This window comes from Notothenia rossii (assembly GCF_949606895.1).
Source record: "Notothenia rossii genome assembly, chromosome: 7".
Lineage (NCBI taxonomy): Eukaryota > Metazoa > Chordata > Actinopteri > Perciformes > Nototheniidae > Notothenia > Notothenia rossii.
The window spans coordinates 67013106-67030431 of record NC_136905.1 but is presented as its reverse complement, the minus strand read 5'-3'; the positions used below and the strand labels follow the sequence as shown (position 1 = coordinate 67030431).

General features: G+C 39.3%; 4 protein-coding genes across 7 annotated transcripts; 1 reads left to right on the top strand and 3 right to left on the bottom strand.

The window, feature by feature from the left end:
- Nucleotides 1-13: 13 nt before the first annotated feature.
- Nucleotides 14-5207, bottom strand: khdrbs1a (KH domain containing, RNA binding, signal transduction associated 1a). Of its 2 annotated transcripts, none has more exons than XM_079641526.1 (10): nt 4852-5207; nt 4147-4274; nt 3474-3737; nt 3218-3342; nt 2822-3083; nt 2613-2689; nt 2464-2525; nt 2157-2328; nt 380-1336; nt 14-296 (listed from the first exon to the last, which is right to left on the bottom strand). In XM_079641526.1, the coding sequence occupies exons 1-8, from the start codon at nt 4991-4993 to the stop codon at nt 2216-2218; spliced, it is 1173 nt and encodes a 390-aa protein (XP_079497652.1). In that variant the 5' UTR covers nt 4994-5207; the 3' UTR covers nt 14-296; nt 380-1336; nt 2157-2215. The 2 variants fall into 2 exon arrangements, with proteins under 2 accessions (XP_079497652.1, XP_079497653.1); XM_079641527.1 differs by having other exon boundaries at nt 380-438.
- Nucleotides 5208-6235: 1028 nt separating this feature from the next.
- zbtb8os (zinc finger and BTB domain containing 8 opposite strand) lies at nt 6236-8748 on the bottom strand. The gene is made up of 7 exons (XM_079641533.1): nt 8543-8748; nt 7880-7904; nt 7654-7775; nt 7468-7550; nt 7271-7323; nt 7003-7039; nt 6236-6811 (listed from the first exon to the last, which is right to left on the bottom strand). Exons 1-7 carry the CDS (start codon nt 8622-8624, stop codon nt 6725-6727), a joined length of 489 nt encoding a protein of 162 aa, XP_079497659.1. The 5' UTR covers nt 8625-8748; the 3' UTR covers nt 6236-6724.
- Nucleotides 8749-8758: 10 nt separating this feature from the next.
- LOC307013913 (histone-binding protein RBBP4) lies at nt 8759-13328 on the top strand. 2 transcript variants are annotated; one of them, XM_079641525.1, is made up of 11 exons: nt 8759-8922; nt 9429-9576; nt 9668-9813; nt 10235-10408; nt 10498-10613; nt 11177-11337; nt 11432-11558; nt 11677-11754; nt 12315-12449; nt 12536-12646; nt 12784-13328. In XM_079641525.1, the coding sequence occupies exons 1-11, from the start codon at nt 8907-8909 to the stop codon at nt 12844-12846; spliced, it is 1275 nt and encodes a 424-aa protein (XP_079497651.1). In that variant the 5' UTR covers nt 8759-8906; the 3' UTR covers nt 12847-13328. The 2 variants fall into 2 exon arrangements, with proteins under 2 accessions (XP_079497651.1, XP_079497650.1); XM_079641524.1 differs by having other exon boundaries at nt 9414-9576.
- On the bottom strand, nt 12928-16129 carry LOC307013915 (syncoilin-like). Of its 2 annotated transcripts, none has more exons than XM_079641529.1 (5): nt 15513-16129; nt 14836-15297; nt 13898-14308; nt 13694-13818; nt 12928-13616 (listed from the first exon to the last, which is right to left on the bottom strand). In XM_079641529.1, exons 2-5 carry the CDS (start codon nt 15265-15267, stop codon nt 13571-13573), a joined length of 1014 nt encoding a protein of 337 aa, XP_079497655.1. In that variant the 5' UTR covers nt 15268-15297; nt 15513-16129; the 3' UTR covers nt 12928-13570. The 2 variants fall into 2 exon arrangements, with proteins under 2 accessions (XP_079497655.1, XP_079497654.1); XM_079641528.1 differs by having other exon boundaries at nt 14836-15279; nt 15513-16127.
- Nucleotides 16130-17326: the final 1197 nt, after the last annotated feature.

Here is a 17326-nt window from a genome sequence, read left to right as displayed (position 1 = left end):
AGAACAATACAAGTCAGATACAAAAAAACTTTATTTTTCAGTTGATTTTTAAAAAAGCTCTTAAAATGTCAGGGGTAAAAAATATTATAAAACTGTACAGTCAATAAAACAATCCATATGATTGCAGCACATCTCTTTAAAAAAAAATCATCGTTACAGTAAAAATGACAGGAGAGCAGAGCATGTTCTCAGTGATGGAGAAAGCTCCCTCCCCACTTTTTTTAAACCATACAAAAAAGCACTCGGTCTCAGAAACACTGCAAGGCCTCTGCTCTTTCCAGGGACTTTCAATGGACCTGTTAGAGAAAGAAGTTTTTTGTTTTAATCAACAGCAAAATTCAATGCTTAAAGAAATATCTGAGGATTTGTTTCGACTGACCATAAAGCCTGGTAAACTGGAGTTGAATGTGTAAAATGCACAAACAGTTTTCTGACAACCTAAGAAGAGAAACAGAAATGAGAACATGGACACATCCGTGCCTACACGCACAGTGGATAATAACAGACATGCAAAACTAACAGTACGCTACAAAAGATCCATGCAACTCAAGCTGAAGGTTTTTGTCCAACAATGGGATATTTTTAACGTTTTGAGTGCAACTACTAATTTTCATTAATCTACATTCTAGAGACATTAACAAGATGGAAATGGCTAAGTATTGAGTGAAATGAGTGGACCATTATGGGTTTATTTGAGCAAGAGTTGCATCACAACCATTTCTGGTTGTTTTCTACGGCTAATTTTGCTCGGAAATAACTACAGATAGCATAATTTTGTACGTCAAATGTTTTTGATGACTTTCATTACTTGATGTTTTGCACAGAAAAAACAAAAATCTAAAAAATGAGTGTTGGGGTTAGTTTTACCTTCTTGTGGCGATCTTTAGGCTTTTAGAATCCTCTCCTCTGCGATTTTTTTCTTTTATTATAACCAGCCAGCGTGACTTTGCATCAAAGTCAAGTAAGATCCCTGCAAGCTTGATTTGAAATACTGTTGAAATTCAGTTATTTCAAGCGGGCTGAAGATACATTGCTCTTGAGAGCTTGAGTAGATAGACTAACTAAAGGCTAATGACAATACATGTTCAAGCACTATATCATTCTCAATAAAACATGTATTTGGCAGCACATTATCTCAAGATAAGAGCTTTATTTGTATTTTTTTGAAGGTGACATTACAAGTGTCATTTAGATAATTTTTGAAAACAGACGAAGAGGATAAAGCTCATTGTCAAAACACTGCTTTTGTTTTTTGTCAGGCTGACGTGTATACATACAGCTTTTTCTGCGTTGTTGAGAAACCACTGAGGACCACTTTCACAAACTGAAGGCATTCCTTTGGTACAACAAAGGCAAAATACCATGTTTAGATTGATTAAGAAGAAACTAGAAACTTTATTGAAACACGCACTGCAGAAAAACATTTTGGGATATATTTAGTATCCTATTTAGCCAAAGGTACACAAGCATTATGCATTTTGGAGACGGCACGGCTTAAAGCATACACATTTGTCCTAAGGTTATGTACAAAATATTGAGTTGGCAGCAGCCTTCCTCTCACAGCAAGGATTGTTAACCCTACAAGCTTTACAAGAAGTAGACGATCAGCATTGATTTTGCAAGTAATATTTCATACAACAATTGTAAATGGTGGCAAAAATAGAAACATTTTTCAATAGTATTTTAGGAGCCATTAACTTCACACAAGACTAGATTTGTATTATAGTATAAACAAATATATGACTTCTGTTTATTATCACAACGGCTCGGTTTTTGAGTTTGTAACGAAATATAGTTATAGTAAAGTAACATTGAGGCATTATGATCATTTTTGTCCAGTCCTTAAGGACTTTTTAAAGGCAGCCTAATTGTAAATAATTTATCGCCACAATCATATTTTGTTCAGGAACAATTAACTGAAAGGATAACCATCAAATATCACTAAAATGTTACTCTTTTTGCTTTGTTAGGGTTATGTCACTAAGACCTGCCAACTACGCAACTGAAAACATTAATGGAAACAGATAAACAATGAAAAAGTTTGTCTCCATGTTTCTCCTCTGGCACGCTATCATACATCCAACAAAATGTCTATCGAGTTAAAAAATAAAATAAACAATATTTTAAAAAAAGGGAACAAACGAGAGGGAAATTACTTTAGAAAAGTTCAGGGAGTTACAATCGGAGACAGTTGCCATAACAACTCTCTACCAGTTCAGTATCTGCCATAGGGGTGCTCTCTGAAGGATCCCTTCGTCTGCCGGGCCGCAGTGGATTTGCCTCCAGCCCCGGAGTTGTTCCAAGAGTTTTCCCACCCTTCATCTTGAGCTGCAAAGACAGAAATAAGAAACAAAACCAAACATCAGTGAGGCACACAGAAGGTCTGATCAGTGCTCCACACATATCCTTAGTGAGTGTGTGCTACAAGGACAGACAAAATGGAAGCCAATTTTATAATCTTACCATATGGCTCATACGGGGTATCCTGTGCCTCTCCGTGTCCGTAATCATAATATTCAGTATCCCTATAGGCAGTAAAGAAGAGTCAATACAGTAATCCTATAATTGACCATTTTAATGTGCAGATAAAGTCAACTAACTTAAGGACTTACGCAGGTGCAGACTGCTGATTATAATAATTATCATATCCCTCGTAGGCAGCTTCTGCGAAGGTCTCATCATATGAAGGCTAAAAGAAAAGAAGAAAAAAACATTGACAAGTGAGTTACAACAGTATTGACAAAAACCACACTAAAACCAGGGAGATCTGTACCAGCTATTAAAAAAGGCACGCCATGTGAAAAGGACTCAAACTACTTACATAGTCCTCATAGCCTTCAGCTTTGGGCTGTGATGAAGCAGGGCCCTGCTGGTGGGACATGGCTGAAGAGGGGAGCATCCTCTGAGCGCCTCCTGTTGGGGGCCTAGAGCGGGGAGCTGAGCCTCCTCTGTTTGGCACAGCAGGAGGGCCACCCCTGCCAGACGGTGCACCTCTATGGCCGTTGCCCCTTCCCATTCCTCCTCCCCGTGGTCCGCCACCACGCATTGCTCCTCGAGGTCCCCCACGTGGCATTCCTCGCCCCCTGTGGAAAGCCATGTTTCAAAAAAATGAGATCAACCATAGAAAACCAAAAGTAACTAGCGAAACAGAGAAATAGCAGCATAGTCTCGCCTGTCAGATAAAATGTCCCATAGGTATTATGATTAAGGCCCCTACCTTGGTCCTCCAGCACCAGGTGGTCCGCCTCTGCCTCTTCCTAGGTGACCACCACGCCCCCTGCCACCATCCTGTGATCCGTTCAGGAAGTGAGGATCCATGAAGGGGTCATGCTCACCGGGTTCCTAAAGGCAAGACAAAAACAATGAACTATCTATGTCATTCCTCTAGGGGAGCATCACAAAGAATTGCTTTGACATCTACAATGCAAAAGTTTAGGAAGAAAAATGATATCCGAATTGAGATTATCACATACCGGAATGAGGAATTTTTTGACCTCCTCCATGGCATGAGCCATGCGCATGTAGGCCTCTGGGATAGGGGCCATCACCTCTATGAACACATGCAGCTCCATGGACAGGTGAGCATATTTGGCCTCGCCACCCTTCCTCAGCTCTTCCTCCTTATTCTTGTCCCTCATGGAACCTTTACCCAGAACTGAAATCTTTGCTCCAGTCTCTTCCTGGAGTCTCTTGATTGTGCTGCCCTGGGGGCCCAAGAGCTTACCAACAAAGTTGACCTGTAAGGAATATAAATAGTAACATTTAGCAATGCACTATGGTTTGTTACAGTTTAATATGGTATGAGGGTTTAGCCATTAAAGTCAGCATTAAAAAACCACAACCCCCTCTTCACAAGTCTATACCAATGCAAAATTAATCATGCAGAAAAAAGTAGGGCACTGGCCGCATGACTTGACTAATTCTAGGTTAGAAAAGCCAGAGGGAGACAGGGTTCCACAATCGGATACTGAAGTCAGACATTCACCCAAAGGTTTGCCAATCGCCAAATGCCTGCCTCTATTCTACGTATTGGACCAAATAAAACTAAATATGTTGCTTCGATTTTTTTAGTCCCACCCTTCCCCACTCAATAAAAACAGTCCGTTAATAAACAAGAAAGAAATAAGAAAGAAATCGGACACTTACCCTAGGGTACTGCTTGGTAGGAATGAGTACCCGCTCTTTCAGTTTGAGATTCTTGTTGGCGAACAGATCCTGGTAGATTTCCTTCTCCGACTCTTTCTTGGTTTCTCCTTTATTAATCCTATCAATCTCTGCAGGAGAGAAACACATTAAGATGTTAATCGTGGGGGTTTCACAGATGCAATGGCCGACTAGTGATACAACGAGAAATGTATTGTTCAAAAATCATCTCCGTTGATTTCAAACTGCAAAACCGTTCAAATCTTGTTTATTTATGTACCAATAGTTTAACTGAAATAGAGGAGGCGAGCAATCGGCCAGCATCATTAATTTGCAATGTAACAACCACAACTTGAAGCAGTTTAATATATGAGACATTTAAAATGTTAGTGCCTTGGATGTGTATACAATGGGTCGATGAGACGAGTTGAAGCTTAATATGGTGTTAACGTGATCAACGAGGACGAGCCCGCTACTTTCAACCTAAAACATATATTTATCATTTGGATTACGTAAAAGTCACATTCATTAATCAGAAATCCGATATATATCCAACCAAATGGTGTTGACCCACATCCCTTACAACCACGTGCGTATTACACCATTGTTCGGGCCTGTGTCGTCTGTTCATCAGAAAGAAGGCTAGGCCTCAAGCCATGCTACCGTTAGCCGGTCTGGGTTTGTTTCGGTAAATAGAAAATACCTTACCTGCAGAAATAAGTTTCATGGCGTGCGTGAAAGAGGAATCCAGGCTGTCTTTCTCGGCCAGGAGCTCCGGCAGGTATTTGCTGTCTTCCATTTTGATTTTCTTCTGAGGGCTCGACTCGATGGCGGGCTCAGAACTGCTCATAATAGACTAAGACCGCCAAATATAAACGAACAAAGCCTGGCTATGTTCGTTAGCTTCGCTTGCAACGAAACTGCAGCTAATAGATAACGCTGTTTGAGTGCAACAAAAATAAATGGTGAAGTTGTTGCAGAGCCGCCGGTATCTTTCCGTGGCAAGTAGCTTCTCTTCAATGGACAAAGGAGTAATGGCGCAGCTGCATTTCACTGAAGAGGAGGAAGAAACCGGGAGGAGACAGTGACGTCACGACCAGATCGCACCGGGGTGGGGGGGGGGGGTTGACTAAATCCGGGGGAGCATTTTGACCCTCAGCGTTTTTTCACCCTCTTTTTGTTGAGGTTTATAGCAATTGTAGAAGCTACTATCGACAGTCCAATCCTATTAAATCAATTCAACCGAAGCAAATGTATGTTTGCCCAATATAACACCGGTAGGCTATCCTATTGGAATATATACAGCTGAGCTCTGGGGGAAAAAAGAGATCACTCCAAATTTTTCTCAATCTCTACATGTATGGTAGCCATTACATTCCAGTGTCCTTGAATTCCAACGCAGAGAAATGTTTTCAGTAGTATACAATAAAATACATAATGGAAATGTTTCTCAAACACATACCTAGGTAAAACCAGAGAAACTGATACCTGGTCAGTGGTGTCTTAATTTGTTAAGAACTTTGTTTCCCCACTCTCTTTCTTAAACATGTGCAGCATACTGTATGTGCTTCATGCATCAGCCATACATGCCCAGCTAGGGTGAATGATCCTTGATTGGTTTCAATGGCTGGTCTTTGTGATAATGTCTTTAGGCCCCTGATACCTTTCCCTGTAAATGCTTGGCCCCACACAAATGGCCTTAACAGTTTTAATATCAGCTTTATTATTAGCTTATTTTTTAAATTTTTGATTATAGGCGCAAGCCAGGACATGAAACATAATAATATAATCTAGTGCACACAAGTGTTATGTTTGACTTATAACTGCACATAATTGACTGTGATAATCACGATTATCAGATGTATTCTTCTCTTCCGACTGCCTTTGAGGTAAAAAAGAATATGTCCAGCTGAGATACAAGAGTAGTATAGATAAAGTATGCTATAATTCATTAATTTCCAAAAAGAAATAAGTTGGTTGCACTTTGGTCTTAAGTCAATACACACCTAAAGGAAATCCCTTATGCATCCATGTTGACTTATTGAAGGCCTTTAGAATAATGAGTACACCCACAAAATATTCAAAAGCAAGATTTAACTTTTTTTTTTTAATACCAGTTACCATTTAATCAATCCCACAGCAGAAAAATATAAAAAATCTGTTGATTTATTTACAATGCATAAAAAGGCATCAATAAAATTAATTTAAATGGTATGACAGGATTTGCACAATCATTTTAAGCAAAAATTGGTTTACAAATGTCTTTAAAAATGAATAAATCTTTCTTAATCAAGTTCACTCTTCAGTTGACTAAGTGTAAAGAGTTCTATTATTTTCATGGTTTGTTAAATAATGTAAATTATAAAATGATTAGTGTCATATCACTCATCTTAAATCTAGAGAGTGGTATGCATTGAACCTGTATCAAAAGAAATGTTGAAATGCTTCTCTTAGTAAATATGTCCTTTCAAGTAGAAACCAAGTCAACAATCAGTGCATCAACAAAAAGGTCGCTTAAATTGGCCAAGTAGATATTTCAGTTATTTAGTACCAGGAGCGTGGTCTGCATTTGGAGATATCGTCAGATATCAATGATGGCAAATATATCTGCTTTTTCCTTATCATGGATCTGCATTGCGGAGTATGTGATTGCTTTCACCTCTGTTCCCTGGATTAAAAAAACAGACATCACACTTAGAATACTGGAAATGCACTGCAATTTTGGCTTTTATTATTTAAGTTTCATAAATATTGTATTGATGTCGTTAATATGAATAAGAATGAAAATATAAGGTAAAGCCATCTGTCCTTTTAATATATACGTTCAATGTTCAGATTTTTAGATCTTCCCATTCTTACCTGTGGGTGTTTTTCCAGAGAAAATTCTTCACCCCATCTTTAATAAACAAAAGAAAAAATATCATATTAGAAAGAGCATCTGAATAGAAGATAGATGAAAAAGATGAAAAAGATGAGATAGTGAAACATATTACAAATAAGCTCAGGGGGATGGGAGGGGTCTTGTGAACTAATACTGAAAACTGAGAGATTTCTGGTTCATAACATTATACATATTCTTGTTAGGCTGTAACCCTTCGTGTAAATGTGAAGAGGTAAACTAACTTACCCAATGGATCGGATCTTGAAGTTTATTCTGTCAATGTGCAGAACTTTGACCTCCTAGATGTAACACATAATCAAGAGAAAAGGGGATAATAGGAAAAAACGAAATGAATGAACAAGATATGGTCTGTCAATCAAAATACATATTAGTAATAGCATTCATTGCAAAAAATGTCCATCACCCATAAATAACATACTCACCCTGGGAATGAAGAAGAGATCTGCACAAAACTTATATAACCAGTCATCTAGGAAGTGGAAAAGAAGGGACTCGATGTCGTGACCTTTTGAGAAGGGATTCAAGTATGGAAAGAGTTTAGTTTTGGTGATCTGGAATCTGACTGATCAGTGAACAGTAAGGGCGATTGTCCGTCTGTGTGCCCTCACCCTCTGATTCCACATCAACAGTATCCAGCGGTTCCACTGTCTCTGTATCCGTCATGTAGCCGAACATGCCCATGGCGCACTGCTCAAACGCTTCCTCTAGAGAGTTCCCCCAGGAGTGAATTCTTGGGAGAGAGAGAGCAGCAAATATAAAAGTATGCCTACTAAATAACAGAGAGACCAACAAAGATCTGACAAACACTTGACAAAGATATCAAAACACACTCACTGTACATCTGCTGTATGATCTAGGTCTGTAACAACAAAAACACATGGTGACATGATTAGTGGTCGGATGAAACCAAGTACATCTATATGCACTTTTTTCCATTTTAAGCGACTTTATACTTCTACTCCATTAAATCTCAGAGGCATATATTCTAATTTGTACTCATCTTGATTAATGCTTTTAAGATTACAATTCTAGGTAACTGCCTACTACAGAGACACTGGTTTGTTTTGGCAATGCTTGTCGGTGTGTCGTCATGCTAGTTTTTTTGAGTACCAACATTTTTCATTTCTATGTGCTATCTCTGTCAGATTTTCATATTCTGTAACCTGACAATGTCAGTCTTACAGTGGCCTATTATTTTGAAGAAGCACCTGCGTTTATCAAAAAGGAGGAACACCAGCAGCATACTACTCCAGGGAACTGCGTATAGCTGAAACCAAGTAATACCATCTGCAACTTTGTGATCTCGGACTTATGGTCCTGGAAAAGCACTTCTAAAATAACTGGACATATTTATAGTTTATGTCACCTAATTGAGATAAATACATAACATCTATTAGAGTAAGCTCATGTTGGAGACTGTTTATGAAGAGTTTCTATCACTGAAGTAAGGTTCACGAGCTAAGCTAGTTACATAATGTATCATAACTTCATACTTACATTCATACTTTTTGTTGATTGGCGGGTATTTTGACTTGGTAGCTTTCTGTGCTGCTGTCAGGTCTAGCTCTCGGTCGTCCATTGTAGCTGTAAATGTATTCAACTATTTGTAAAATAACCAAAACAAGTGACAGTATCTTGCATGTGACTACAGACAGTAAAACATATATCGGAAGAGGGCTTTCCGGATGTCGTCATACGTTGCGGGTAAGACTTCCGGTCGGTGTTTGGTGGATGCTGATTGGCCAGTCGTGTTCTACGGAGTTGGCGCCATTGCAAGCCTCCGTGCTGTCTACAGAGCGCTCTTTCACATCTTTTCTATTTCCTATTTTCTTGCCAGTATTTGTGGTTAAACAACGACACAATGGCTGATAAAGAGGGTAAGGCTGTTCACTTTTCGGAATTAACTGACTAAATATGTGCATGTGTGTGTGTTGAATGATAGAAACTAGCAGTCAGGATGCACCGGTGGTTGTTGGCGCGCCAGCCTGCATCACCTTTCATTGTTAAAAACGAATCAGCCTGCTAGCTGTTTGCTAACGTTAGCTGCTAACAGGCTGGCCATGTACGGGCTTTAATTTATGAGTGCAGGTTAAGGTACTGATGCACATGAAGAAACATGTTGCTCAGACTCTATTTATCTAACTATAAGGATTTTTAGATTTGCATTTCTATAAAAAAAAAAAAGTGTGCCAAGTGGCCAACGCCATCTTATCAGCAAAACAAGTCTTAGTGCTGTACGTTTAAAAAGGATAAGACTTTGCAGAGCCGGGTATAACTTTTATGTCACCAAGGTATCCTATATTATGTCCAAGATAATTAAATGCTGTATGTCTGACATCATTATAACATGACTTTCTGATGCTGAAAGATATTGCATTTGCAGGTGCATTTGATGATGCCGTGGAGGAGAGGGTGATCAATGAGGAGTACAAGATATGGAAGAAGAACACGCCTTTCCTCTACGACCTGGTCATGACACACGCCCTGGAGTGGCCCAGCCTCACCGCCCAGTGGCTGCCTGATGTCACCAGGTGAGAGGAGATCTGCTGCACCTGTATATCCACCAAAATTGTGACTTGTTTAAATGAATGAATATATGATTGAATGAATTCCTCTTCACAGGCCAGAGGGGAAAGACTACAGCGTACACAGGCTGGTTTTGGGAACACACACGTCTGATGAGCAGAATCACCTTGTCATTGCTAGTGTTCAGCTTCCTAATGATGACGCACAGTTTGATGCCTCACACTATGACAGCGAGAAAGGAGGTGAGCGATAATGTGTGCATGGAAAGCTGTGTTGTGTTAAACACCAGACTATATTATACAGAGTGCCCAGCTGTTCAATGAATACAAAGAATGGATTGATGGGTTAACTATGTAAAATGGTAATGAAATGTACAATTATGTCCACTGGTTATTTAAACTTCCAAATTACATAGATGAAACTAATTTACTTTCTCCTAAACCATTGCATTACTTTAATATTAACATTGTAATTCTATATCATGAAATAGTTTCCAATTTACATCTTGTGGAAATTTTAATTGCTTCTGATATTTTTGTTTGAAATAACATTTTAGTTGATAAAATGCTTAAGACATAATTTTCATGGAGCATACTCGGTAGAAAATAATTGTACACAACCTGTTCATTTACAACAATCATAACTGTTGTCCCTCTATTTCAGAGTTTGGAGGTTTTGGATCTGTCAGTGGGAAGATAGAGATTGAGATCAAGATAAACCATGAGGGGGAGGTGAACAGAGCCCGCTACATGCCTCAGAACCCTTGCATCATCGCCACTAAGACCCCCACCAGCGACGTGCTGGTCTTTGACTATACAAAGCACCCCTCTAAACCTGGTAGGAGCACAGCCAAAACACATTTTTGACATTAAGCGTTCTTTTTGCACACATTTTGTAACATTGGCTTTTATTTATGAATACTGTAGACCCTTCTGGAGAGTGCACCCCAGATCTGCGGTTGCGAGGCCACCAGAAGGAGGGCTATGGTCTCTCCTGGAACCCAAACCTTAGTGGCTGCCTCCTCAGTGCCTCTGATGATCATGTAAGTAACCTTTCATAAAATGGCTGAAATGCTTCTGTCTAGTTGTGATTTTTTCTTTTGAGCTAAAATCGCTTGTTTTTTAGAAGCTCAATTAACATTTTTAATCATCATTTAGTATGTGTACATGCTAAATAATGTTTCACCATTAATCCGAATTTGATACTGGTCATGGAAACGGCATATTCCCTTTGGTTATTCCAAAATAGGCCTTTTTTGATGAAGACATGTGGGAAATGCCAATATGATAACATTCTTTGGACACATACAATTGTTCCAATTTTCCATGATTTAATTTTTCTGATTTTGCTTGGTTTCATGTAAACGGCATAATTTAGGAAATACTTTCAATTACCACGTTGAAAGCGTAGTAGGCAATACGTCATTTTCAGAAAAAATAGTTAAAAACTGATTATTTCGTGCATGTAAATTGTATGTCCTTATTAACATAATTATGAATTATTAACCTGTTACTGTTTCACCTAACTGGTCTTTCTGTTGTGTCAGCCCACATACTGTCCTTCTCTCAAAATCATTTTGTCAATCATATTTGCTCTCTCTTACAGACAATCTGCCTTTGGGACATCAGCACAGTGCCCAAAGAGGGAAAGGTAGTGGATGCCAAGACCATCTTCACAGGCCACACGGCCGTGGTCGAGGATGTTTCCTGGCACCTGCTGCACGAGTCTCTCTTTGGATCTGTGGCCGATGACATGAAACTCATGATGTGAGCAGCCCTTAGTTGGTAACAAAATCCATTAACTACTGTGATGGCTTGGGGAAAAAAAGGTTACTATATATTTGTTTCTGTTTTTGCACAGCTGGGACACACGGTCCAACAACACCTCCAAGCCCAGCCATGCAGTAGATGCCCACACTGCTGAGGTCAACTGCTTATCCTTCAACCCGTACAGCGAGTTCATCCTGGCCTCTGGCTCTGCAGATAAGGTGGGTCCACATCTTTCTCTGTAGAGCTGTTTCATAGTATGTTTCTGTTCAGTGAAGAAGGATCTGTCCTCATTTAGTATGAGTTAAATCGTTTCAAACTCAGTTCTTGTGTTTTTAGACCGTGGCGCTGTGGGACCTGAGGAACTTGAAGCTGAAGCTGCACTCGTTTGAGTCTCACAAGGACGAGATCTTCCAGGTAAGAAGTGAACATGCGTTTATGTAAATTCATCTGAAATAGTTTGTTGTACATTCTGAGTTATGTTTCAATCTAAAAAAAAATGTGTGGTACATTCACTATAAGAAAGACGTGGCTGTAGAGATGTCTGTCATCCCTTGAATATTATAAAGCTAGAATGCGTCTTTGTGGTGCTCAAAGCACATAAATAAGCCAAATGCCTACCTAGTTCCATTATATTTGAGAGAGGGCAGATATCTCTACAATCATTAACCATTTTGGACTGTGGCTACAATATCTGGCTTTCCGTCCCACTTCTGCATCTGACCATATGACATCCAACAAGCTATAGCTGTTTTCCATCTGATTTGAGTCAGAGAAGCCATTATAACAGGAATACTGTTTGACCAGTTTAAGGTCAATCTTTAGATTTGTAAGAATCTTGGGTCAAGGTTAAGCATTGACCTTGGAGGGTTACATTGTGGACACAAATCAGTTTAAACCTTGTTGATTGGGGCTTTTTCTTAGTGTTCGTTTTTTTGTATCAGAAATGTAACACGTGTCCCATCTCTACCCAACAGGTTCAGTGGTCTCCTCATAACGAAACCATCCTGGCCTCCAGCGGCACCGACAGGAGGCTCAATGTGTGGGACCTCAGTAAGATCGGAGAGGAGCAGTCACCAGAGGACGCTGAGGACGGCCCCCCTGAACTGCTGGTCAGTACTGACAAAAACAACTACTGCATGTGTTTTTAAGAGGATAAGAATGCTGTATTGACCCATGCTGCTCTGTTTCTCTTTAGTTCATCCACGGCGGACACACGGCGAAGATCTCAGACTTTTCTTGGAACCCCAACGAGCCGTGGGTCATCTGCTCTGTATCAGAGGACAACATCATGCAAGTCTGGCAAATGGTAAGAGCTTGGGCGAAGTAAATCAACAGATGTGGGTTAATAAAGACCAGTAAATATCAGAAACAGCATGGATATTATTCTGAAGGGAATTTATTAACATTGAATACCAGTTACAGTGAATACACTTTCTTCGACAGGCTGAAAATATCTACAACGATGAGGACCCAGAAGGCGCCGCAGAATCAGAAGTCCAGGCGTGATTCTCTCCACACCTCTTCATTTCACCTGCGTTTTGCATCTATTTTCCAGTGCTGGGTGCATATGCATTTTTCTCAAAATCCTTTTTCTTGGGAGCTGTGTTTTTGAAAAGTGTTTAAAGTGCATTGTCATCTCTTCTTGAGGTATGTAAAGTAAGTCTGTATTTGTCAGATATTTTTGGTTTTTTAATATCCCGGTGCTTCACTTTTGGCTCGCGATGACACCATCACACCTGTGTTCAACATTCAGGCTTGCTTTTCGATGGTTTCCTTTCTTTCATCCGGATTCGTTGTGCTGAAAAAAGATTCTACGAAGATCCATTGTTAATTACAATTGTACATACTATAGGTTTTAGCTTGGTATACATAGAATACATTTTTTAGATTGTGTGTGTGTAACTTGTTTGTTATTTCTTTGTTTTTCTGTGTTGCATCTGATCTCTTGTGTACTTAAGTATATTCATAATAAAAATATTTACATTAAATCAGTTTGCTTTGTTTCTTGGTACACTATGCCAGATGGTGGGTAGGTAATTCTAAGTCTGTAGAAACAAATATAGGCTTCCAAGGTGGAATTATGCTGCATAATTTGGGTCTAGAAAAGCGCTATATAAATCCCATTTATTATAATAGTTATTTATATATATTTCATATTAAATAAAATGCTATATTGTAGTGTGGAATGGTGTACACAATCATTTTAAGAATATCTCCTGGAAAAAGGAATTTAGGGAGCCTCCTTTGCAGTAATTTCATTGGGTTCATCACACCCTCTGTAAAACAAAGCATTTGTCAGTCGTTTTAAAAATTCAACGTAAATAAATCAGTGAAAAGCTTATAGTAAACATACCTCAGGAATATCAGTTCTTTTGAAAGGCCATCATTATGATCCTCCACATTTTTCTTAGATTTTCTTTGAACCTCAACCTCCATTTGTAGTTCTCTCAGAGTCTCTTGTAGTTTCTCCACAGTCTCCTGCAACATGGAGAATCCTCTGTTTGTTTACTTCTACCAAGCATCCTTCATACATTTAAATCCCACCTTACTTGAGTACCTTGTGTTGTGTGACACTCTCCTCCCTATCCTGCTCCATCAGAGTGACCCTCTGCATCAGACTGGCTCTCTGCATCTCCAGTCTCTGTATGTCGTCTCTCAGGGGCCCCAGGCTGGCCCTCAGATCCGTAGCCTGCTCCCTGCTCCTTCTCAAGGCTTCCTCCCCAAACTGCCTTCTCTTGAGCAGGGCTGTGAGCCGCGGCTCGTACCAGCTCTCCAGCGTCTTCATGCTGCCGCTGAGCCGCCGCTGCAGCCGGACAGAAGCCTGCCGGCACTGGCTGGCGTCGCTCATGGCCCTGGGCCTGCGGGGCCTGGAGGCCTGGTCCCTCAGGGTGTTCAGCTGGTTCTGCTGGGCCTCCTGCAGCTGGGACAACTCCTGGGTCAGACTCTGGATGTGGGCCTTGAGCTCGTCCTATGGATGAATTGGAGTCATAGTTGTTGCACATAGTAACTTAGTGGTGGTTTTAGTGTTAATCAGCCACTTGTCCACAATTCATCAAGTGGATAACATATTTAAAATAGAACACCTCTTGACTATATTTGGGACTGAAAGTAGTTTTTATAGTGATTCTACTTCAACCCCCACAAACATTAAAACGTATTTCAAACACTGAGAGTAGATGCTAGAAAAGTACAAGGATATGACTGAGGCCAGAGAGAATTGGTATTATTTTATTTATAAAATCTTTGTTATGGAAAGATGAAGCTTTAGGATTTAATTGAGGACATTTGGGATTGGTGTAAAATGTGTATTTCACTGAAATGCCTTTTGTTTATTTGTAATCTAAAATAAAAGACACCTCATGTTTGTGTTCCATTAAAAGCTAAAACAAATAAAAAGGATCACTCACATAATCTAAAGAAAACTGTTTAATGATCTAAAATAAAAAAGCAGACCTCAAGTATCTGCAATAACCTGCATCCTCCCTTTGTTCCTACCTGTGTTACAGCAGACTGAGCCACCTGGTACTGTTGTTCAGCCAGCGTCACCTGGCTCTGGATGCAGTCTCTGGCTGTGACAAAAAGGTTCCTCTTCACCTCCGTCACCTCCTCATAAACAGCCACATAATCCAGCTGAGCCAGGGTGAGCATCCTCTGCGTCTCCACCAGCTTCTCTCTCAAATGCCCCACCACTCGCAGCATGGGCTCCTGCAGCCGGAGCAGCTCCTGTATCAGCTCGTTCCGCTGCACCTCCATGTGGGACACTTGCTGGATGCAGTGGTCGAAAAGATGCCCCAAGTCCTCCATGACCGTCTCCGTTTCAGAGTCAGCATGGCTGCAAATCTCATCCCTTACAAGCCCTGTGTGTGAGTCCTCGTAGGATGACATGTTTTCCACATTTTCTGTTGATGTTTGCTGGTCCATGGCCATCCAAGAGATAAGCTGAAGAAAGGAGAAGGACTGAATGACCATTAATCAAATAACCCACCACACTAATTGATTAGATTTTTGTTTTGAAATCCCCTCTAATTCCTTTGAGGCTATTTTGAATAATTACATGTTAATTTAATCATGATCGAACAATCAAGGGAGCCTTACATTAAATACCTTCATTGTCTTAACCTATACCTTCTACCGTTCGGCAATAATTCATATTAATTTATATTTCTACTTACTTTATTTGGAGATTACAGTCCGGACAGCTTTGAAAACACTTTTCTTTTAGTGCAGCTCTTCACTGTGTCTGTCTCTTGCAAAACAGAGGCACACTTTATGTGTATTAATAACACTGGAGGCACAGGGGAAACTCTATCTAAGACTCTGTCATACCCCCACAGGGGATCACAAACTGTGTCAGCGCTGAGGCGGCCCGGCCTACATGCTCTGGATTCATCAGCTAACACATGCCCGGAACAGCCTGGGAGCCGGAGAGAGTTATATTTATACAGCTGTTTTTATGTGTCTCTAAGATGGTGGTGACATGACGACTGAAAAGTGTTTGAGCAACAACTTTCCACAAATGTATTGTCGCATTCCATACAAGTCTGTGATATTAGACAATGAATGAATAAGTGAAAGGAACAACACTCTATTTACATCATTGGTTGACAGATTATTATTGTTGATTACTTCCATATTAAGCTTTTCTTAAAGAGAAAGCATCCCGCATTGCATTTGAAGAATGTAGCTTTGTAATCAAATCTATCCCCAAAAGTATATTAAATGTTTAAAGATATATGAACGAAACATGAGGTTCCAAGATATTATGCAATATGTACATACATTTTACTGTTAATAAGCAACAGAATTACCAACAGCCACATTCAAATGTCTAAATACTACAGGACACCATGTGGGAAATATTTGGGTAAGTCTCATTTGGGGCAAAGCAATGGGTGTTCCTTTTAGATTCTGAATTACAAATACAATTGGAGAAACTTCTGAAAGTATATCACACAACATATATCCAACAAACATTTATATTTCATATACTTCAGTTGTTGATGAATGTCTTTTTGATTCAGACTACTGCACTGGCAAAAGTGACAACATTAGCTGGCCTAATCTTTTAATAGCTTCCTTCAGTATCGAGCTCAGCTGCTCATACATTTTGCATGATTTATATACAGTATTTGTTTTTTTGTGCTTTGCATGCTGTCTGACAAGTTCCTCATATGTAAAATAAAGAAACATAGACAATCCTGTAAAAAGAGTATCTTAACAGGATTGTTAGAAATAATATATGTCTAATTAGATGAATGCCCATGGCAACAGCATTGTCACCCATTTCAATAAATACCAATAAGAGCATGCATCTCCAAAAGTGGTGATTATTATTATTTTTAAATATACATGTTGATTTATGGTGGACATATTTCTAATACCTTCTCATTGTGTGAAAGGTGCAGTTTCACAAAGCTAAAACAGACTTCTCTTATTAAATATGTGTCATAATTTAGCAACGTTTGGTATGTATTTTATGTGGTTTTACGCTGATTTGTTGTTTTGCATCAATGAAAACAAACGAAAATAATGTATAAAAAAAAGTAAAAACCGTAGTAAAATAATGTGATATGTTATATTTATCATTTAACGGTCTCAATAACATGTGCAAAATGCAACTCATTCATATGTGCTTACTCATTGAAAAACAGAGTTGGAAAGTATCCAAGTACATTTACTCACTGTACTTAAGTACAGTTTGGAGATACTTGTACTTGAGTATTTCAATGTTATGCTACTTTGTACTTTTCCTCCACTAAATTCATTTAATACCTTTAGTTACTTTACAGATTTTGATTAATGGTGATTAATGGTGTGAAATATAATCAACACTTAAATCATACTTAAGTTACACCTCGAGTAAATTCACAAGCTACCCTGCAGTATATATATATAAGTCATTAAAACTTGCTGCACCTTTACCAGCTTTGATAACACATTAATGCATCAATAAATATAATCAAAACATAATATATTATTCTGACAC